This window comes from Anguilla anguilla, chromosome 1, assembly GCF_013347855.1.
Source record: "Anguilla anguilla isolate fAngAng1 chromosome 1, fAngAng1.pri, whole genome shotgun sequence".
Lineage (NCBI taxonomy): Eukaryota > Metazoa > Chordata > Actinopteri > Anguilliformes > Anguillidae > Anguilla > Anguilla anguilla.
In genome coordinates this window covers 22,764,218-22,788,335 of record NC_049201.1, presented here as the reverse complement: position 1 = coordinate 22,788,335, position 24,118 = coordinate 22,764,218, and the positions used below count along the sequence as shown (strand labels likewise).

Genomic DNA, 24,118 nt, shown 5'->3' with positions numbered 1-24,118 from the left:
GGGAAGCAAACAAGATGCTGCATTTGACTAGCTAGCTTGCGCGTTACCTGTCACTGCCTGTGAAAAATGGCTAGTGCAGTTTGTTTGTGCAGTTTGTTTGATGACATTCAAGATAAGGGATGCAATGTAAAATTACTCCCTATCCTTGGGAGCCTGAGTACATGGATGACAAACTGTAAGAGCCTGAAAAGCAGCAACAACACACAGCTGCATCAGCTAGCACTGACAGCATTTTTTATCCTGCTGAGGAAAGGCACTTCATTCACTTGCCCCTGTCATCCCATACGCACCACCCACTGTAGTCCAACGCACAACTAACAATACAACATTGTAAGCAAGGAATTATGGCCCGTGCAGTGGTGACACAGCAGAGTCAAAGAGGGGCTTTCCAGATGCAATATTCAGCAAGAAAGGCACACTACATGGCCAAAAGTATGTGGACACCCCTTCTAATTAGTGAGTTCAGTTACTTCAGCCACACCCGTTGCTGACAGGTGCATAAAATCAAGCATACAGCCATGCAATCTCCATAGACAAATATTAGCAGTAGAATGGGTTGTACTGAAAGGCTCAGTGATTTTTCAACGTGGCACTGTCATAGGATGCAACCTTTCCAACAAGTCTGTTCGTCACATTTCTGGCCCGCTACAGTTGGCCCGGTCGACTGTAAGTGCTGTTATTGTGAAGTGGAAACGTCTAGGAGCAACAACAGCTCAACCGTGAAGCGGTAGGCCACACAAGCTCAGAAAACGGGACTTCCAGGCGCTGAAGCACGTAACGCGTCTGTCCTCGGTGGCAACACTCACTAGTGAGTTCCAGACTGCATCTGGAAGCAATGTCAGCACAAGAACTGTTCATTCTTCAAGAAATGGGTTTTCATTGCTGAACAGCCGCACGCAGGCCTAAGATGACCATGCCAAATGCCACGTGTCGGCTGGAGTGATAAAGCACACCACAATTGGACTCTGGAGTGATGAATCATGCTTCAGTATCTGGCAGTCTGATGGGTGAATCTGGGTTTGGTGAATGTCAGGAGAACACTACATGCCCGAATGCATAGTGCCAACGGCAAAGTTTGGTTAAAGAGGAATAATGGTCTGAGGCTGCTTTTCATGGTTTGGGCTGGGCCCCTTAGTTCCAGTGAAGTCAAATCTACAGGCTACGGCATGCAATGATCTTATAGCATAATTGTATGCTTCCAACTTTGTGGCAACAGTTTGGGGAAGGCCCTTTCCTGTTTCAGCGTGACAATGCCACCATGCACAAAGCGAAGTCCATAAAAAAATGGTTTGCCTAGTTTGGTGTGGAAGAATTTAACTGGCCTGCACAGAGTCCTGACCTCAATCCCATCAAACACCTTTGGGATGAACTGGAATGCCGACTGCAAGCCAGGCCTTATCACCCAACATCAGTGCCCAACCTCACTAATGGTGTTGTGGATGAATAGAAGCAAATCCCCGCAGCCATGTTCCAAAATTTAGTGGAAAGCCTTTCCAGAAGAGTGGAGGCTGTTATAGCAGCAAAGGTGGCGACCAACTCCATATTAATACCCATGTTTTTGGAGTGAGATGTTCAACAAGCACATATGGGTGTGATGTTCAGGTGTCCACACACTTTTGGCCATGCAGCCTAAACAATAACAACTTAGATGTGATTTCTTGAAACCTTTCAACACTGGAGAAATCAATAACATACAGTAACCCTGAAATAGGGTGGAGTATTACTTTAACACATCTGCTGGAACAAAAGCACTTTATTTTCCACACAATTCAGTTGTTGTCTTTTACTAAATTTCTGCAAGACTCAAAAAACATAAAGTCTGTCTATTTAAAAGGGTGCCAGGAATAATCATGCCTCTTGTGAGTCATAAACAGGAATGATCTTGTGAGGTTTACAGAAATACAAAGTTATGGTTTTAGCAGACACTGTTGCTTCCATAGAAACAAAGAGTGGTGTCATAAATTATTATGGTTCACCTTGACCAGAGGAACAATAATACCCACACCACACACGCCTTTCAATTGCTCATTAGTAACATTTAAATACAATTGCTGTGTCTGGTTTCAAGGACAAATATCTCTCCTTTTCACATGAAGTAAGTGCTCACATTCAGAGCCGTGCCAGCTAAATGACAAACCACACAATGCAGATTGCATGGTAATGAGAAATATCACCATTTGCATCCATCACTTCTGAAACTGATCTATGAGCATAACCGGGTGAAAATATTCTCCTTTTCTCAAAGGGCTCCTCTCAATGCATTCATATTCCATTATCACCTTCCTGTGGGCCTCCAACTGAATTCAACATGTTATTTCAACTTTTCCCTCATGGTTATAATGGTACGAGAATGATGCTAGGTCATAATATTGGCTGTCATTGTCATTAGAATGATATTAGTTCATGATGTCCCTGGGCTCTGATAGAATACTCACCATTCAATCTCCCTCCTTTTCAGTGACACTTGAATGTTATTCTTACATCTATGGTAGTGTCTGTGCGGAATGTTTCTACACCACAATCCAAGAATATTTGTTCCATGTTTCACAAAAATATTTTTGAGGTTTGAAATGTTTTTTAAAGGTTTGAATCTTTTAGATGATTCTATTTGGAAATTTCAAGTTTGAGAGGAAGGGTGATAATGTTGCCACGTGTACAGAAATAATTACAGACTTCTATAATATACACGACTTGGCCAAAAGCATGTAGACACCCGACATTCAACATCTTATCCAAAATTATGGGCATTAATATGGACTTGGTCCACCCTTTGCTGCAATAACAACCTCCACTCTTCTGGGAAGGCTTTATACTAGATGTTGGTGCATTGCTGCAGGGATTTGGTTCCATTCAGCCAGAAGAACATTAGAGAGGTTGGGTACAGAATGGGTGACAAGGCCAGGCTTGCAGTTAGTATTCCAATTGATCCCAAAGATATTGGATAGGGTTGAGGTCAGGGCTCTGTGCAGGCCAGTCAAGTTCTTCCACACCATTCTCAACAAAATAATTTCTATATGGACCTCGCTGTGTTCCCAGGGGCATTGTCAGGTTTTTCCCCCAGAAAAGTGTCTTGAATGTGATTGAATGTAAGCTGTAGCATTACGATTTACCTTCACTGGAACTAAGGGGCCTAGCTTAAACCATAAAAAACAACCCCAGACCAAGGGGTGTCCAGATACTTTGGTCATATAGTGTATATAAACTTGAAACAACTGATGCTTTATTCTCTGATTGCTATGGTACTTCTGGAGGAAAGCTGTCCCAGCTCTAATGACACTCAATAAATTAGAATTTTTATCTGGCCTCTTCAGCATCCTTTCCCGCAGAGATGAAATATTTAACAAATGAAATGATGGCACATAACAGAGCTTATTCGCCTGCAAGCAAGGCCCTGTAATTGGATAACTGGTTTGGTCACTGGTGACGTAATCGAGCATGACTCCACAGGAACTTTGGAACTCTGGCGGGCTGCATTTGCATGTTGAAACAAACCATACAGGTTTGCTTTCACAGCCACTGACTGTGCCACACCCGCATAGAATTTTACTGACACTTCTGGGAAAAGTTGAGGAGAAGGCTGCAGTTCAGCTACAATTTTAAACGTGCCCAAAGGTTTTATTCCTGTATCTCGGATCATTTTGTAGAGCCTGTATTGCATATTAATACTAATTGTAATGTTATTAATGTCAATTAATACTGTACATGCCCAGACATAAAACACTAAAGTCTGCATTCATGAAAATTTAGATTCACGAAAGTTGGGAAAAAAAGGAAGTAGAGTGAATGAATTCCAAACAGTAACACTACAAGTGATATATATATATATAGTATTCTATGTACTTTAGATAATTGCATGTGCTAAACAATTGAATAATGGAAATGTAACTGAAGCTCAAACCCTTTTTATGACAGAGACTTTAAAATGGGGCCTTATAGATCTATTAGGGATGCAAAGAGTGAAATACTCTCGGGATTGGCACTGTTTGTCATATGAAATTCTCTCGAAATTAAGATTGTTTTCTTATTCTTTTGCAATAATTACAAAAAAAACTGTATAAACAGACAGATTTCCTTAACTTAGAATTAACCACCAACTTATATAACATTATGGCCATCCAGGCTGCAACCTGATATTCATTATTGCCCAGCAAGGTAGCCTTAGCTAAGTTCACTTGGTGTATGTTCAATTGAGCAGGAACAGTGGATGCTATTTTGTACAGGATACAAACAGATCTCCAGGGGAAATAGTACATAAGACAAGTCAATATAAGTGACACTGTATGTGCAACACTTTCCTGAAGATAACTTTTTAGGCAGCTTGAGTGAATGTTTTAGCTGCTGAGTGGTGAGTAGACTGGTATGAAGCCTCATATGATCCAGCATCAATTTGAACAGGCAAAAAATCACTATGTTGGAAAGCACAATCATGACATTGATCAGGTAAAAGTCCTTCTGTGACCTCACCCCAATTTGCCTGCTTTTTAACTTTTATGGTCACTTAAAGCTGTATGTGGAATAATATTACAGATAAAGGTACAGTAGATGCATGCAATTGTACAGCTGCAGCCCACAGTCAGAGACAAACAGGGAACAGAAGAGGACAGAGAACAGTGAGTAACCCGCCTCTCGTTGGCATACAGTTAAACCTGCTGGACGTTTTATTTGGAGCAGCCAGGGGAGGACGGGGGAGGGGCGTGGCATTCTTACCTAATCTGGCCCACATCCATCTCATAGGTTTTCAGGATGTGAATCACAGCTCAATGCACAGTTTCAAATAGAGGGCATTCGAATAAGACACAAACAGTGTTACACACTCACCGCACTAAGTAAACTCATCTAGAGAGCCACACCCAGCTCCCCACCCCAACATGTTCACCTCAACACTTCAGGTGATAGATGCAAGCACTCTCTAGTATGCTTAAACCGTGTGTGCACATACACACCAACACAAATTCGTATATTACATGCACACATGCATGTGCACATGGATACATACTTGCACATACACGCACATACACATATTTATATAAACAAATACCTGTACATGGACAAGTGCATGAACATGGACAATGCTCGCACACATGCACATTTGGGCACACCACTCATGCTGCTTAGAGTGAGTTTATTTAAATATGAGCTATGGCCCTGTGTCCCCCAGCAGACAAGTAATATATGCTGAAATACTTGTACAGCCTTGAGTGTTAAAATTTAGAACATATCTAAATCTAGAGTGGGTTCATCCTGCTCAAAAGCTGCAAACTGGACAATTCCACTGCTGCTAATGTGTTAGCTAGCCTATGTATTTCAGCTAAGAATGGAAATTTGGGTCTATGCATGCCCTGCATGATCATGTAAGATTTTGCTCAGGGGCAATTCTCAAGAAACATTTCAATTTATGGTAAGCAACAGTAATCATATGCTACAAGAAGATATTAACAGTATACCGAGTTGGAACATGCAAAATCGTGGCTGAAAGAAGGATCAGTATCTAAATACCTTCGAGTAGAAAATAGATTTCAAAATCTAGGTCATCAAAATAGACCCAGTAACCCCAACACTGATCAGCAGCAGTGAATGCAATTAAATCTATTTTGCGGATAGCAAAAAAATAAAAAATAAAAAAGTCATACATAACCAAAGATTGATACAATTATGGGTTAATTCATTTAACGGTTTATTGTTATTTTCTACTGCTATAGTGTGAAAAGCTACAGTTGAATGCTTCACTTTACTCTTAAATGATTGGCTCATTAGATACTGTCATCTGCTTCGTTTAAGTCTTTAATATGTAATTTCTACTGTTTATTGTTGGCTCAGAATTGGGCTTCTATTGAGCTCGGGGATAGCAAACTCAGCAGCAACCCTGGTTCTCAATGCAGTGACACACCCCACAATTTCCAGAACTGAATTCTGAACGCGCTTGTGCCAACTGTGGCCGGCAACCAAGAACAGCAGTGCATAATAGCATCCATAACCATAGCATCATAGCCATAGGCCATAGCATCACTCAGAGAGGGAGGATATCAGGGGGAAAGGAATACATTGTATCCCATCTCATAAAGGAATGATGTGGCCAATGTGGCCAATCAAACATCTGTGGCCTACCTGCTAGAGCTAAATACAGTAGGGTTGTGCAGTCCTGTGGCATTATGACTCCACAGCTCAACCAGCTCATTGATAGAGTTTAAAATACAAAGAAGCAGTGGCTGATTGCAAGTGCCAACACACATGCTCAAATTCAGAAGCTAAGTAAATACGAGTAAAACATGAACAGGAAGAAATGCATTCAATTGTAAATCAAAAGCAATACAAAGGCAATTACTAAATATGGTGGAGGCCTGTACGGCTGTAGGCAGATTGTAAGGGCTGACCAGTCCACACCAATTCAGACCAGCTTTCATTTTTTCCTTTTTTTCCTACCTGGGTAGCTACAGTGTAGGTGGAAGTAGTATGCTACACACTGAACATATATTTCTGTGGCTATTTTTAACCCAGGGGATCAGAGGAAGCAAGTGAGTTATTATGGAAGAGACAGAGAATGGACCTGTGTTAGATAATTGTCATGCCTTTGATTGGCTTACATGCACATTATAATAAGAATTAGGCTACCCATTAATGGGTGATGGCCTTTTCCCAGTGCCTTGTAATTAGTATTTAATTGTTTTGTATTGTTAAACCAATGTAAATAGCAATCTTTGTAAAAAATTTAATTCTTTAAGGTCCTGAATTGCAAAAGGGTAGCTACTGTAATGCTTCACCATTACAGTATGTGCAATTAATGGCTGCTGATGGAAGATCTTAGCTTGTTATTATGAAATATTGTCGAAAGCAGGGTCAGGCCTACAATAATACACCATCCGTTTTAGCTTAAGCTTTATATGTGCATTGCGTTCCTTTCATGGTCTTTGCCCCTGGCATCAGGGTTCCTGAGATTCCTGCAGTCATGTCATGTGTGATTGGTCACTGTGCCATCCAGGAAAGGTGAGTTTTGATCAACAGGCATCATGCATTAGCAACATTAGGTAGGGTAATACCCAGTTGATTTTCTGGGGGGGGGGGGGGCTTAATGTGAGGCCATTTTATGCTATGGGGTCCAAAATCCCTGGTGGTGCCCCAGCTTCAGAGTTCCAGGCTTTTTGAACATCCCAAAGGGGCCATGAGATCAGCAGCCAGCTCAGAATCATTTAATTACAGATTCCGGGATTTTTTCAAATTGCGACTCAATGAGATACATCTAGTTTCAAAAATGACTTGTTAATCAGCTTGCAAGGTAGCCCACAAGGCATATTGGACAGATTGGAAGACTTGTAAAAACCAATAGGTCAGTTTTCAAGTCCTGGAAGCTTTAAGAACATATAGAAACCAAACCAAACAAGCATTCAACAGTGCTTGTTTAATGCTTGCAATGCAGACCTACGGTGATTGTTGGCAAATACTGCAACTTGTAAAAGACTGTTTAAAAAGAACCATAGTACATATCATGTAACACGCAGACATGTTATTGTGTAAAACACAATGCCTTAAGAGTATGCAACACTACAACTTTGCATTACCCCCAAGATGATACTGGTTCCTCTGATAAGTTATGCCATTATCACAATCAATAATTTAACAAAAATTGGAAAGCTTTATAAGGGCATAGGGTGTTGAGGCTGTATCAGTGGGGTACATTAGGCATTGTCAACATATGGAATGTTGGGATCTTGCCCCCTTCCAATGCCATTCCCTACTTGCAAAATGAATCTGGATATTTGGAAAATATATGCAGCAACAGGAGAGGATGAGCCAATGAAACAAACCTACACTACATGGCCAAATGTAGGTGGACACTCAAGCATCATAACCATGTGTGCTTCATGAACATCTCATTCCAAAACTATGGAGCGGGGCCCGCCTTTGCTGCTATAACAGCCTCCACTTTTCTGGGAAGGCTTTCGAATATTTGAACATGGCTGCGGGGATTTTATTCCATTCAGCCACAACAGCACTGATGTTAGGCGATAAGGCTTGGCTTGAAGTTAGCGTTCCAATTCATTCCAAATGTGTATGATGGGGTTGAAGTCAAGGCTCTGTGGAGGCTAGTCAATTTCTTCTACACCAAGCTAGGCAAACCATTTCTTTATGGACCTCACTTTGAGCATGGGGGATTGTCATGCTGGAACAGGAACGGGCCTTCCCCTTGTCACAAATGTGGAAGCACACAATTCTCTAGAATGTCATTGAATGCTGTAGCCCCAGGCCATTATTCCTTCTCCACCAAATACTACAGTTGGCACTATGTATTTGGGCAAGTAGCGCTGTCCTGGCATTCACCAAACCCGTATTTGTCCGTCAGACTGCCAGATAGTGAAGAGTGATTCATCACTCCAGAGAATGCATTTCCACTGCTACAGAGTCCAATGGCAGTGTGCTTTACACCATTCCAGCCAACACTCGCCATTGCGCATAATGATCTAAGGTTTGGTGTGGCTGCTCGACTATAGAAACCCATTTCATGAAGACCCAACAAACAGTTCATGTGCCGACGTTGCTTCCAGATGCAGTCTTGAACTCCGTAGTGAGTGCTGCAACTGAGGACAGGCAATTTTTAAGCGATATGCGCTTCAGCACTTGGCGGTCCTATTTTGTGAGGTTGTGTGGCCTACCGCTTCGCGGCTGAGTTGTTATTGCCCGTAAACATTTACACTTCACAACATCAGCACTTACAGTTGACCGGGGCAGCTCTAGAGAGGAAGAAATTTTAGGAACTGATTTGTTGCAAAGGTGGCATCCTATGACAGTGACACGTTGAATGTCACTGAACTGTTCAGTACAACCCATTCTACTGCCATTGTTTGTCTATGGAGATTGCATGGCTCTATGCTTGATTTTATTCACCTGTAAGCAATGGGTGTGGCTGAAGTAGCCAAACCCAATTGTTAGAAGGGGTGTACACATACTTTGGGCCATGTAGTGTATTTGTCACTGGAACACATGAGAAAGGCAGAGCAAAGACCAGAATGAGGCACAGTACAATATTTATATTGTATTAGCTGAAGAAAAGAAAGGTCCACAAGATGCAAGGACAGTAATGCTAGGAAGGATGTCTATTAAAGCCACACTATGCAGAAAATGGAAAGCAGTGAAATATTTTATTGTGAATCAAAGGGCGCAAAAAGAGTAAGCAGTTTGATCTTTTTTGGACTTGTTTCTTCCTTTATTTCAATAAAATTGTTTTTTAAACGTTTTGAATCATAAAATAGGACAACATCTTCCATTTCCTGTATATATTTTTTATAATATCGGGTGCCTACCCTTTAACATTACGCAGCTAGATAACAGATTCTTTGCTAGGAGCATCGCGGCTTTAGGTTAAACCACAGAACTTAAACTATGCTAAGCAAATCTTCAACAGACGATGTTCCGTCACCGCCTACACCAGACAGTTCCATCTTGCCCTGCCACGCCTCGTTCACTGTAGTGCTAGAGTGCCCTCGTCGTCGGTGTTGTAAAAGGGCCAAGATAACCATAGCAATAGTGACGTTTCTCCCTTGTTCTTATTGGAAGAAACCCCGTCGAGTAGCGCCAGTCGACAGGCCAGCTAAACCTGTCCCACAAGGCCCGCCTTCACTCCCCGCGCTAAGCGTTCACTGGTTAATATTTTGAACTATGGTGATTGACCGTAGCAAAATTCACTTTATGATTGGGTAACAAGTTAAACTGGTGCCGCCCTTTCTATCATGCTTGGTTGAGAAGCTATACTACAGTTTTTTTTGTAGCTCCCTCTGCCCAAGCGCACAGCAGTTCAATTCGGAGGAGCTGAACGGAATTCCAGAACGTCAAGTGAGAAGTCGCTTTTCAGAAGGTCTGGACTTTGGACTTTAAAATTTTAAAATATATAGTGATTGATCGGTGCAAATTTTAAAACAAACAAGGGTTTCGATGTTTTGTTTCTGGGAGTACTAATGGAACAGATCTGGCAGTGTGAAAGGGGTACATAGCGGCACTCTTGTGCCGCATCCATTTTGTCATTTCTACCTACAAAATAAATAGTTTCGTGAATGCATTGTTCCTTGTTAAAACGGGCATGAGCTGCATTCACGCTTTTTATTCAGTGGTACTATATGCTCTTGTTTTTAAGCATAGCCTCGTTTAAAAGAAAGTAACGTAATTGAAACGTTGTATGGTAGAAGACTGGGAAATTTCTACCCTACATCTGACACAATGGAAGAACTTAGCCAGCTCTCCCGCTCCGAGCTTTCTAGTGCATGATACTGGCTAAACTAATGTTATGATGTAGTACCGCTTTGCTACATTGCTAATTTTGCAGTCAGCTTGGTAGACTAGTGTTTTGAGCAAACCACTGGCTTATTTTGACAATTGTTGGAAGCATACTAGCAAGATATCTTATTAGCCAGCCATGTTTAGTATTTGCAAACAGCTTGTTAATTTTCGTTGGATATGTTATCATAATATTAGTTATTCGGCTAACGGATGATCGATAACTTTGGCGTGCTAACTGCTCTAACCAGCTAGATGTTAAGTCTTAGCGAAATGGCTAACATTAGCGAACTAACTTAACTAGATATGATAGCTAGCTAGATAGGTTGTTGTTAATTTGACTCCTACCGAGCTACTCTTCATTAAGGTTTAGCGCTAGCCAATGGTAGCTACACTGAAATGGTGTAGTTAACGTTATTCTGTTAGCGAACCTTACCTATACTGGGTACGTTACGGTCAGGTGTTGGCTAACAGTTATCCTCTAACATTAACCTAGCTAGCAATACTTAAGACGCATATACTTATATAGTTAACAAATGAAAACCATCTAGTTACACAATTAACTAGCTAATGAATAAAATAACTGCAATAGTAACGTTAGATAACTTGCAACAATCATTGAATCAATGTTTTCTGTTTGTCCACAGGTTTCCAAAGGATAAATAGCGATTCGTCAGACCGGACACTGATTTAAATAGTACCTAACGCGAAAAACGAAAGGTATAAAAACCCCAAAAAATACAAATGGAGGATAAAAACAATCTTATTCAGCAGGCCAAGCTAGCGGAGCAGGCCGAGCGCTACGATGATATGGCCGCTTCAATGAAGAAAGTAACAGAGCTGGGAGTCGAACTGTCCAACGAAGAGAGGAACCTGCTGTCTGTCGCCTACAAGAATGTGGTAGGAGCCCGCAGGTCCTCCTGGAGGGTGATATCCAGCATAGAACAAAAGAGCGAAGGGAGTGAGACGAAGTCGGAGATGGCCAAGTCGTACCGCGAGAAGGTGGAAAACGAGCTGAAGGAAATCTGTCAAGACGTACTGGTAAGTTGTAGCAAACTAATAGACATTTGTTACTACGCCCCCCCCCCCCCATTTTTATTAAAACCCAGTGTGTCACTGAAATTTTGTGATATTCGTAGTGACATTATTGCATGAAACCCAGATAATTATTGCCGCTTTCATTAAACAGGGAGACGTGGGACGATATTCATTGGACACAGCTGGGTCAGTACCTGATGTTATGGTATTGGGCAATTATTGCGCAGTAATATTCCTGGTTACACGTGCAATTTAGGTGGAATCGTATCAATATGCGCGTTTTAGTTGATTCACCTTGCATTGAAGGCAGGGTCTCGTGCATGGACTTCTATGTTGCATTGCTGACCTTACGCTTGTGTGAACGAACGGGTTATGCACCACTGGTCACTCTGCACTACGCTGGGTGTGGGCGATACGACTTCCTCGTTCTCCAGCAGTTCGGATCAATACATATATAAGGAATCGCAGAAACTTTTCTTCCACCGGGGAAACCGCACCTTGACTGTGCCCTGGCACTCCGCTTGTGGGAAGGTATGCCTGGATTTTTACAACCCATACGGCCCTCGTGACCTGTGCTGTGAAGTTGAGATTTGGTCGCATACGTTGTTTTAGCAGAGGTTATTATCCAGAGCGACTTTAAATGCAAGAAAACATAATTACTTTCTCCCGAGTTACGTGACCAACATTTTTTAGAGCAATAGATGTACTGTATGTACAGCATAATTACATTACGTTATTGAAGAGATTTCTTGTCTCATTCTGCTTGTCAGTATGACAAATACTTCAAACAAATATATTTGAAGTATTTGTGTACTGAAAAACACAAGGTGCAGTGTACGTTATTACATTGGTATATTCTCTAGATGTAAAAGTACATGTGCGTTAGTACCAATCTTTAAGTATTGCAACCTTCAAGGTTGTCTTTTAGCTCGTGCCCCACCTCGTCCAGAATGAATCGCATATTGTATTTCACAAAAGCTTAAGTGCAGGCCAGAATGTGACAAAAGCAGCTACATTGGTGACTGGGCACCCCAAATCCTTAAATGGCCAAAGGTATGTTTGAATGGGTGGAGTTCTAGTACACCAGTCATCTTGAATGGCTGAATCCAATTCCTGATTTCCTTTCTGAGTAACTGAAGCTCTTTAGACATTTCAAGTTTTATTTAGCCGTGATTTCCCTTGTTTCTCTTACTCCAAATTTGTGATACCAATTGCATTCTTAGACCCACTTTGTCACTGTAACTTCCTCTAGCTCTAAGAGAACAGATACGAGTACATTCTCAGATGAAGCACGTGATGCCAACTGCTGCTTTTTTACACTCCACAGTGAGCTATACAGGCATAGCATTAGAAGACTGTACTTCAAGCACAGCTGCTGCAGGCAGGCTGACTGATGAGGTGGGGAAAATCCTGCAAACTGAAATGTTGTCTTGGTGATGCGACTGCATATTATACACTGCCCAGCAGACGTGTAGACTGTAGTTGGCACAGGCTTAGCCAGTATTTAGTACCAGATATAGTAGCTGTTGTAGCACATATATCACACATTAAAAGCTGTTGAGCAACAGGCTGTTGCCAACATCACAATAGAGTACAGACTTGTAAGGGGAACTTGCATGTCTTAACTTTGGTTTTGCAGTGGATACAGAAGGCAGCATTACAGAAAAAAGGAAATATCTGCAGTTTACATTAAACTGTGAGTTTATTTTCATATAAAGGCTGACGGGTAACTGAGCTATCATCTGTGAACTAAGTATTGGCTGGCCATTGCTAGCCGGTGTGCTTAAAAAAAAACAAAAAAAAAAAAACCCTTTTGTCTCAGATTCAAAATTCTATTAAAATGTGGCATTTTCTGAGCAACAGAACCTAACTAGAATGGAGTAGTAGCCATCTTGTTTGTAATACCAGTAGCCTAGTATGATTAAACAATGTAGCTATTTAACTATTTAGATCTCTGTATTACTGGAAATATATGTTCAGCTTATTACCCATTTCCCTGTAGCTAATGATAGTTGTGGGCCCCCTTTCTGCTGCCGCACTGTACCATGCCATGAAACCGTGCTCACGGGTTCTGGGTTAGTTTCCATCGCCCGCAAAAGCTTACCATAGGTCTCGGAACTAAATTTTGCTACTCCTCCAGTGAGGTACCAAAAAAGGTACCAGCAACTATGGGGTGGAGCTAGCAGTCCTGTAAATCACCGATTGGTTTAATGTGAACCAACCCCCGTTTTTAAATAGCTATACAAATGAGTTGACAAATTTGAAAGAAATTTATTTTTGACTGTGGGAGGACCAGGGGGGAAGCCGTAGCATTTGCTTCATATTTTGAGGTAAAAGGTGACTTTCCCTTAATTTGTAGTATACGTTTCATTCTAAATGACTTAAAGTTGAAAAATAGAAGCATGCAGACGTGTACACTTGTAACAGAAAAAATTAACATACGGGCCTGGAATTATGAAACTTTTAAAAACATTTTAACTGCCCCAAATAGCTTTCTTTTGCCATACATTGTGCTTGACATAGCTAGCTAGTTAATGTTAGTGGGCTACTTTCTGCTAACATAATATAACAATAGAATTGATTAAAAAGACATGAAATAATAACCTGCTTCTCCCCATTAAGCTGTCTATGGTTCGTCTTAGTCAAGAGTCACTTGTGTTTGGTCAGACATGTTAATTAGACCTAGGTTTACAGTAAACAGCTTTGTAACAAATGTGAAGCCATAACCCAGATTTTGGAATATCAATGGGGACCCTGAACCCTCTAGGGCCGTGCAGGGGCATGCCCCCCAAGGAGAAAGGTTTGTATATTTTAACAGTCAAATGCACAAATATGGTGCACTTTGAGAGGAAAATTAAGAGCCTCGATCTTCATTTCGTTCATATTGAAATGTAAGTGTTGTGTGTTACCTCAGAACAGGCTACAGTATTAACCTTGGCCAGCTGCTAATTATTCATATCGCAGTGGGTTATCCACTGTATTGCTCCTTCACGTAATCAGCATAATGTTTGGCGTCACCATCGGATACAGATAGCTTTGCTAACTTGATGCTAAAAATAATGTTTTAAACCATTGTAATCACATTCACATCAATGTAGCTAGAAAATTGATAATTAACTCCAACATTATTACACATTAAATAATTTTGTGTCAGAGCACATTGAGTATAATAAATTGCTAATATTTACCGTATCGTAAGTAAATGCATTTGAGTCTTGTCAACTGGTCATTTTGACCGATACAGGGAAAAGGAGCCTGTTTAAGAATATGGCTCTGTGGTATCTAGAGAAATGGGTATTTTACAGTGATGATAATGGTAAAACTTGGTATAATAGATATTGTACAATGAGTTTAATACCTGGTGAAATGGGTATTTAGCCTTTACAGCCTAATTAAGAACAGGTGAAAACTATTGTATAGTGGCTATTGTATAGTGAGATTGTGTCTGGCTTTTGGATGGAGGAGGTGTAGCATGTGGAGTTGGAAATGTCAGCAGAGAGGTGTGTTTGTGGTTATCTGTAGGGGGGTGGGGCTTAACTTATTTGCTCATTGGGGAGGGCCATCGTTCTGATTTGATGAGACGAGATTGGGAGAGTACTAGCTCTCTTACATTAAGCGGAATCTTAGCCATGTTTACGGACCGTTACTTCATCTAGATTGTGCCTACCTTTCCTGGGTCAAACTAGGGCTTAGGTGGTGACAGCAACTGCGGCAGGTCCGAGTTTACTGCCACCATCAACTCAACGCGTCATCTCCCTATGTTTAGCTACATATAGAAAGTAAAGATCTGGTCTTTAAGAGGCCACCACTTTTGCATTGAGATGTAGGCTGTAAAAAGGAAACGTGTGACAAAGATAAAAAAAAATTGGAACAACTTATATATTTATTGAAGGGTTACATATTGCAAGTGCCAGAATTGTGTGTGTGTGTGTGTGGGGGGGGGGGGGGGGGGGAATATAGCCTATACTGAAGGATTTATACACTGTAAGGGGGTCATTTGGTATTTAGAATTGTAATTTATCTTGAAATGCTTTTCATTTTTGTCACTCAAAAGGGTACAAATATTAATTAATGAATCCAGCTAACTGTGTTTAAATACATTTTATACATTCACTCCAAAGCTTGTACCATCCTTTTTGTTACTGGTCTTTCTTGCAGGGGAGAATGGCCGTACATGTAACACTTGATAGATGTAACCCCATCAATAACGTAATGTATAACGCTGCTACCGTAGCTATTTCAGGTTTTTACTTTTGCAGTTCTGGTCTCTGCCACCTCCTAAAGGAATGGAGGAATGTGATAACCTTTGCAGGAAATATTTTGTTTTTGAGTTTGTTTTCAGTGCAGTATAGAATCCACTTAATTGCATAATGGATTATTGCATGATTTGGATATTTGCATATAATTGCCAAATCCCTAACCATTTTCCATTCATTCCATTGTAAAGAGATTGCATATTTGCATAAACCATTGGTTCATATTTCTGATATTTTCCTGCAATTACTGTATGTCCATTTACCTTGCATAAAGATCCATAAATATGTGTTATGTCAACAGATGTGGCATAAACCAACAATTGTCCCATAAAGACTCAAAACCGCAATAATTTACCAAGGTAGGATATTTCTGTTCAAAGTCACGTTGGTGGATGACTGAGTGGAACACGTGGCTGTCAGCTCTATCTTTTACGCTATTAAGCTGATTCTACTGTAGTTAATTTAACGCGTCTAAGTTTGCGCGTAAACTTGAAAGAAGTCAAAATTCAAAAGACTTGAAATTCAGTATCATTCCCACAAAGACTGTACCAATAAACTCACAGACGTCTTATCATTTTCAGGGGTTTTTTTTTTTTTTGGGTGCACGATTTTTCCTATAGACAGCTTAGGTGGCTTGGAAAAAACACTTTGGCTGCCTGATTAAGACATATCAATGCAGGAAAAAAATGTTGCACGTTCCGGTACCTACCTAGGAAAACAAACCTTGCTGTCGGTTAATAATGGATCATTTTCATGTAGCTCTTTCATCTCAGGATCTCAAAGCACTTCACTGTAAATTACGAGAAACTTGCCTCAACCACCACCAGTATGTAGTCTCCATGTTTGTTATTCCCGGCATCCTTTTAAGCACCAGGACTCTCACCACTTATCGACTAAGGTGGAGAGGGAGGGATTATAATGGCCGTGACTCTGTCAGTGTTTTAAGACCAACTCCTGTTGTCATTCACTCAGACTTGCACCTCTCCCTCTGTGGTTGGATTTCAGATTGCAAATGGGATATGCAGATATGTACGTGGTGTGATCAGACTCCAGAAAAGCTTTTCAGTACTGCTCCATTGGCCAGATGATATAATTGGCTGAAATCTGTCATTTTCAAGTGTGGAGTGCAAAAAAATTTATGTTTTCAGAACTTATTTATTTTTTTGCGTGAACAATTTTTTATGGTACATTTGGGAACATTAAAAAAAAAAAAAAGTTTTAGAAAGGCTGCAGGTTAAGTACACTAACTCTTTTTGAAAGATTGTTTAAATGCGTTTATTTTCTTTATTTTCTATTTAATCAGATGCGCATATTGACCTTGCAGTGGCCTACTTCTTCCTCTGCTCCCCACACATTGCCTTTGGGCCCTGAAAAGCCCACATCGTTTGACCTCAAACACAGCATATTCTCTTCCCCGTGGAGGCATCTGTACTTTATTTGCTGGTACACCAAATGGCGTGGAATACAGCAAGCAACTGTCCTCATTAAAAGCGGCCAGTGTGTGCCATGTTAGAGAGAGAGAGAGCAGCATCCTGGCCTGCTCTCCAGGCAGAATCTGGGGCAAAGTCTGTCTAACACACTTGAGGCGTGTCCCCGATGCAGACTACTTTCGAGTGACTTTGCACGCTAAATATATCCTCTCCGCACGGCCCTAATATTGGCTCACCGCTGTGAGTGTGAGAGGGAAAAGTAAAGCAAAAAGTTGCTGCCAGATTTCCTCACCCAGGCATCTGCATTTCCAGCGAAGCACAATTGTGCGGTTTGCCATAGCACCATGCAGGTTTAAGGGGCATTTTCCCCAGCTAATCCCTGAACGTTGGATTCTCCCACATCACTTATACCATCTGAATAAAAAAAAAAGAGAGAAAAAAAGCCATCACCTATCAGCACTTATCCCGTATGCACAATCATGTAAAATCGAATCCACATGTATTTATATAGCACATTTCTACTATGAATTTGTCACATTACTGCCTCGAACCTCAATAAAAAGCATGCCAAAGGTGACAGTGGCAAGGAAGACTTCTGTACATGACATGTAGAAAGAAACTTTGGAATGGACAAGACTCTGTGGGGAGCTTGTGTTGGCTGTTTCAGTGGTGTAGGTTTATAGGGGTTTTATAGGGACCCAGGTATAAAGTGGATTTTCAGTCCGTCCAATGGGTTCTGGACTGGGTGTGTGGTGGGTGAAAGCTTCTTGGGGTGGGGTTTTGAGCTGGAGCCGGGGGGCGGGGGATGTGGGGGCTGGCTGAGGAGTGGCTCCAGTCGCAGGGCTTTCAGTGGGAGGGGGGAAAACTACAAATAATATTAGGCAGGGGACAGCTGTGGGTAGCAGAGGGGAGATGGCAGTATATGGCCCCGCCTCCGTTTCCTATGACAATAGACCTACTAAGACTGAGAATTCCATGGAACAGAGCAGCCCAACCCAGTTCCTGGAGGTATACAGTCCTGTTGGTTTTCTCTCCAACCCTAATTTGGCACACCATATTCTACTAAATACTAGCTCAATGACAAGTCTAGCTGTTCTATTAGGTGTGCTTTGTTAAGGTTGGAGTCAAAACCTACAGCACTGTAGATCTGCAGAAACACGGTGGGGCTGCCCTGACAGAATTACCCATGGTGAAATAAGGCATTGCTTGTCCCATATGCACATCGGTGGCAGAGCATCACCTATCCCAGATTCCTGCAGAACCCTAAACCCCTGCTGATGATTTTTTTAAATTCTCCTTTTCCTCAGAACCTGCTGGACAAGTTTTTAATTCCCAAATCTGAGAACGCCGAGAGCAAAGTCTTCTATTTAAAGATGAAGGGAGACTACTACAGGTACCTTGCCGAAGTTGCTGGAGACGACAAGAAAGGTAAGCTTTTCAAAAGGGCTCTTTCGCGGTTAGACCAGAGATGTACCGTTAGTCCAAATCTGAATGCAGTATTTGAGCATGCAAAGATAATGCAGCCTAGTGCACCAGACCATATGAATCAACACAATTGTAGTTACAAATGGCTAGCTGTATATCGGCTGCTAACGGTTTCATGCCCTGATCCACTGATGTTAGCTAGTTAGCGACATGCAATAAGCCTTGCTATAAAGACTGTTCTTTAGGAACGATGGCTGTATAGCACATGGGGTGTCTTCAGTGGCGACAATTTACCTGAAAGCAAACCGCAGACAGGCAGTTAAACTTAAGTGACCTCTGAAACCCCACTGGAGGGTTGGAAGGTAATCCAGTTTTATGGGGATAGTAAAACAACTGGCTGAGCGGACAGCCCCTGGAGACAGATGGGAGAAGGACTATAAAACTGCAGGCCTCTCGGAACCTCAGGGAACAATCGTGGGAAGCTAGTGAATGTGGCATCAGCCTCGAGGAATTTATGCCACTGGCATGACTAACCAACACTGGCCACCGCATGAGGTAAAGCAACAGCTCTGGAGGTGGGACGGACATTACTCAGTCTGAGCCAATCAGGACTTGGGATTGTTCAGACAGCCCCCTGGCACACAGGAAAAAGATTTCGAAGCTTGAATGTTGGTGATTTTGTTATGTGGGCTAGTTCTGTGATCTGCAGCTCTACCTTGTTTCTAACAAGAATGGATTGGGCTCTGAAAAAACGTGAAAAAATACTAACCCTTGTGTTGAACCACACATGGTAAGGTTGTCCAGTGGGCTGTGATCTGCCTTTGCAAAAAAACATAATAAATAAAAATTGCTTGGAATGGAAGGTTCCAGGTAGACCTGAGGTCGAGACGATCATTTTAGCAAGAGGTCTTAAACTAGCAGGCCTTTTTGAGGGACAAAAAGATCAATACCATCATGCTGTGAAAACATTGGTAAAAAAAAAAAAAACACGGTCCGTCATACTGTCAAAATACATTTACTTTGAATCCCTATCCTACACCACTAGTTTTGACTTGGTTGACTGCATTTTTAATTCTAGTGGGGAATTATCACTCTTCTGTACTCTCTTAGGGAATTTTCCACTTCCTTTAGTGATTGGCCACTTTTCTGTGTTCACCTGGTGAATTCTCAGTCTTACTCACATTGTGAGTTGTGACCTCATTCAGCTAGTGAAATGTCACCTTCCTGTATTCATCTGATCTGTTATTACTGTTGTTCACCGTGGGAATTATCACTCTTCTTTATTCATCATCTTCTGCACTTGGGGCCTATAGGAATTTATTTTTGTTGAATTTCAGCAGGCTAATCTATGATTTAAGAGCCCCTATAACCAGCAGTCCCTACAGCCCCCCTCCCCTCACTCACACACACACACACACACACTAGTGCCGTAAAGCACTTTGATCGTTCGGAAAAGCTATATAAATGCAATGATTCATTCATTCATTAACAATTAATAACCCTGTCATCATCTGCTGTAGTGGTGTTGACCCATGACTGGGTGTTGAGTTAACCATTGATAGTCATCTAACCATGAGTGGTTTACGAATAAAGAATCTGTTAAAATGTTACAAATTATCTTCTCGCCATATATTTTTCATTCCATATATATTGAGGTTTTTTTAGAAAAAAGTCAGCACACACAGTTTTAGTCTTTTTTTTCTTTTTTTCTAATGGTGCTAAGAATACAATCCCTCCAGAAAATTATTAAATAATCGGGATGAACAGGGTATTTCCTTGCAAATGCTTTTATCTCTGCTTTCATTAAATTAAATTGTTAGTGAGAGATGGTGGGAATCAATGGACATTAACACCTACATCCAAGAAACAATACAAGCTTAAAATTAAAACATTGACTTGGTAAGAGCAGACATCATGAACTGTGTGTGGAAGTAAGGTTTTCATCCTGAATATTTCCTGAGAGTAAGTTGTCATGATGTGATTCACAGACACACAGTAGCCAGGAGGGGGAGTAAAGTTGCTTCAAAAACGATATTACCTGCACTGTTGCTAAGTAGAACTGTGTTTTAAATTGATATGGCTAGTCTACCACCTTATTTGCTTCATTATTTATATCATTCTTTTTTGCATTTTGTTTAGCTGTTAAAGTTAATTTCTGAATATAAATCAAGGAAACTGATTTATCTGATACCCTTGTAATGAAGATGGTACAGTCCTGTGTATTACAAAATGTCCATGTTTTTTTAAGCAGTGGGGTTTGTGGCAGTGGGGTGGAGGTAGCTTTCATGCTATAAGGGTACATTACCGCATATATAATGGCACTCTTGTCCATGTCATTTTAGGGATCTTTATAGTGTATGGTAGACATTTGTGGTAACAGGCATGTGAATAGTGATTCAGGTGATGCGCAGTGATGACTGAATTTCCTGTTTTGTCTTTTTTTGTGTGCAGAAACCATAGAAAGCTCTCAAGCTGCGTACCAGGCAGCATTTGAGATCAGCAGGACAGACATGCAGGCCACTCATCCGATCCGGCTGGGTCTGGCGCTCAACTTCTCCGTCTTCTACTACGAGATTCTCAACTCCCCTGAAGAAGCCTGCAAGCTGGCCAAGACGGTCAGTCCTTTCACTGCGCCTGTCTTCATCAAACTGTAGCGTGCCAGGCTAACACTGCTCAACACTGTCTATAAACCTGTGTTCAGTGCTGTCCTTAATCCTGTCCACGATGCTGTGCTCAACATCACACTGCTAAAACGTGCTTATTTCGGCTGTCTGTGCTATATTACACTGGCAGCCGTCTCTGCTCTTTGCACAGTGCAACACTGCTAACTTTGCTTTATGCACAATACTACAGTGTTAACTCTTTCCAGTTTGTGCTATGCTATACGGCTAACTCATTATGCTGTATGCACCACGCTTAATAAATCTGCTGAATGCACTATTGTACATGCACTATGCTACAATGCTAATTTGTCCTGATGTATGCATTAGGCTGCCGTGCTAGGCTCTCAGCTCAGTTAAAGGGAGCGTTTGTTTTATGAAGACGAGAAGCATTAGACTGTTGGATTATGAGTGTAGCCAGGACTCTAGTGACCCTTACTGGCGACACCGAATACATACGTACATTTGCCACCTGACCTGCTTATGTCCTGTTAACTTGTCACAGGCCTTTGATGAAGCCATCTCTGAGCTGGATTCACTGAATGAAGATTCATACAAAGACAGTACTCTCATTATGCAGCTGCTAAGGGATAACCTCACAGTAAGTTTTACCCACCCCTCCGGCTACTTCTGGACCCTTTACCTGTAATTTTCCCACCTTTTGACTTTGTAAAGATATGAGATGCATTTGTTCTGTTGGCAGTAGAGAATTTGGGGCATCTTAGGCTGCTCTGCTCTTCTGTTTACTACGTGTGTCATTAAAAGTATTTTTCGAATTTGAAGCTTAAGAGGACAATCAATAAATACAGTAGGCTTTGCATATGGTGACTTGCAGTGTGCGTGTGAGCGTGCGCAGGGGGAGGGGGGTGGATCGAAAATTAGGGACCAGAGTTACTTGTCGGTTTGCAGTACAATTTTCATTACCCCTGGTTCCTGTTACTGTCTGACCCTAGAACAAGTCGTAAAAGGGTGTCAAGGCTGTCGTCCTCCTCTGTGATTGTGTCTGTGATTGAGTGTTTGCGAGAGCACTTTTAACAAACGCGTTTCATTGCAGTTATGGACCTCTGACACCGCAGCGGACGAAGGCGAGCCAGCAGAGGGCGGCGAGAGCTAGACGCACACCGACTCCTCTGCCAAATGGGAAAAAACGGGGAACGAAATGACGAAACCTTTTTACACTTCTCCATTCCTATTGCTCCACATACAAAAAAATCTCCTAGCAATGAAAATGCATCAGTACTGAAGAGCTGTTAAAGGGAATTCAGCCATTTAGTTTTTCACAGCGCAGCTTTCGGAAAGAAATTGGAAACAAACAAACAAACAAACAAAAAAAAAAACCTCCATTCCTTAATTTGTGTTTGTCATAGCCTTCCATATGTGTAGTTTCTGCTGTAGAAAAGTATTAAGAGCTTCACTTTATATTGATGTAAATTTCCCATTTGAAATACAATTTGAATATGAATGTGGCAGTTCAGGGCTTGCGTGCATGTTCACGTAGTTTATCAGATTGCATTTGAAAATTTCAAATGCTAGCGGTTAGCGTACCATGGCAGTGAGGGTTTCTTTGTCAAACTGGCTTAAATTAACATGTTCCTCAGACTTTTGCTTTTTGTCTTCTTTCTGCACAGTGCTGTAGAGTACCAGCTGCTGTAATAGTCTGTACTAGCCTGGAGTGACCCTGTGTTTGCTGGCTGTTTGGTACTGCTATGAGGGGGAGGGGGGGGGGGGGTGTTGAAGTCACACAGCCTGGCTCTTCACAGACCGAGGTCGCTAAGCACTCCTTCTTAGATACGGTTCTCACTTCAGTCTGACTTTGTAACACGCCTGAATAAACAGGGTTGCGGGGGGCGGGGGGAACTTTCTGAAGACCAAAAATAAAATGACAAAAAAAAGCTGAATCCTACATGTCCTACACTGGAGAGGGAGGCGATGCTGTGCTCATCAGGTGCAAGTGTTGGGTTTAATACTTTTCAATGCAGGGTTATGCACATGTAAGAGGGCGTCCGGTTAGTCCATTGAGTGTCATTTAGAGATTTGGACCACTATTATGTTTTGCTAATCATTGATTGTAGTCCCCAAGAAGCCTTGTGAAAATGTCCAATGCCCTACGTAACGGCTATATGACATGAATAAAAATAATTACGTTTTATAAACCAAGCTTTGCAATGTTGTTCATTTATTCTTAAACCAATATTACGTCTACATGTGTTGGACTACCCCCCACCGCTCCATCTCCTCCTGCAGATGGCGCCCTAACGACACCACCCCTCCACACCGGTATTTAAAATGAATATAAATACCTTAAACTAAAAGCTAATTATCAGCTCACTGCATTAGTAAAATTGCAGCTAACTGAGGTACCCACTTCGGGGTACTTGCATGGAGATTGTGCATACAATGTAATTGTAGCACCATTTAATCATAGAACTGATGCATTTATGAAAGATTAAATGTGGGTATCTATAAGTTAATAGTTTGAAAAAACTACCAATTAAGCCAAGAGAACATTTTCATAATATTTATTTCACACACTGGTGACAATCACAAGAGATAAACTGTAGGATTATTCCTCTACACCACCATGCAAGCCACAATGATACGGGGTGCTTTCTGTCTTTTTGGATGCTTATTGTCAAATCAAAAATATATGAACAGTGGTTGGTAACAGGTAAAAGGGAGATGATGTTGATACTGGAATGTATCTCATGCAAGTACAATTCTATTTATCCATACATTACCATAACTGGCTAGGAGCATGTCATCTTTCTTGACCCTCAAAACAATTATCAAAACAATAATTACTCCCACTATCCTAATGTTCCTATATGTACTGTACATGACTCATTCATATTGTTAAAGACACAAACTTAATTCATATTTTTAAAGACCTTTAATGGCATTCAATTTAATAAGCTCATTGTCAGGGTCCAAAGGGACCACCTGCTGTCATGAAATGTAAATAAATCATGAGCACTGAAATTCTGTGTAGTAATTATGAGAAACCAACATGATATAATAACCCCAAGCCTTAATTTGTACACTTAATGGT

The 24,118-nt window shown here is 41.3% G+C and overlaps 1 protein-coding gene across 1 annotated transcript; it reads left to right on the top strand.

Annotated features, from left to right (window-relative positions):
- The first annotated feature begins 9,699 nt into the window (after positions 1 to 9,699).
- LOC118223891 (14-3-3 protein zeta-like) lies at positions 9,700 to 23,226 on the top strand. The gene is made up of 6 exons (XM_035410929.1): positions 9,700 to 9,844; positions 10,908 to 11,301; positions 18,292 to 18,412; positions 20,861 to 21,024; positions 21,575 to 21,670; positions 22,124 to 23,226. Exons 2-6 carry the CDS (start codon positions 11,005 to 11,007, stop codon positions 22,181 to 22,183), a joined length of 738 nt encoding a protein of 245 aa, XP_035266820.1. The 5' UTR covers positions 9,700 to 9,844; positions 10,908 to 11,004; the 3' UTR covers positions 22,184 to 23,226.
- Positions 23,227 to 24,118: the final 892 nt, after the last annotated feature.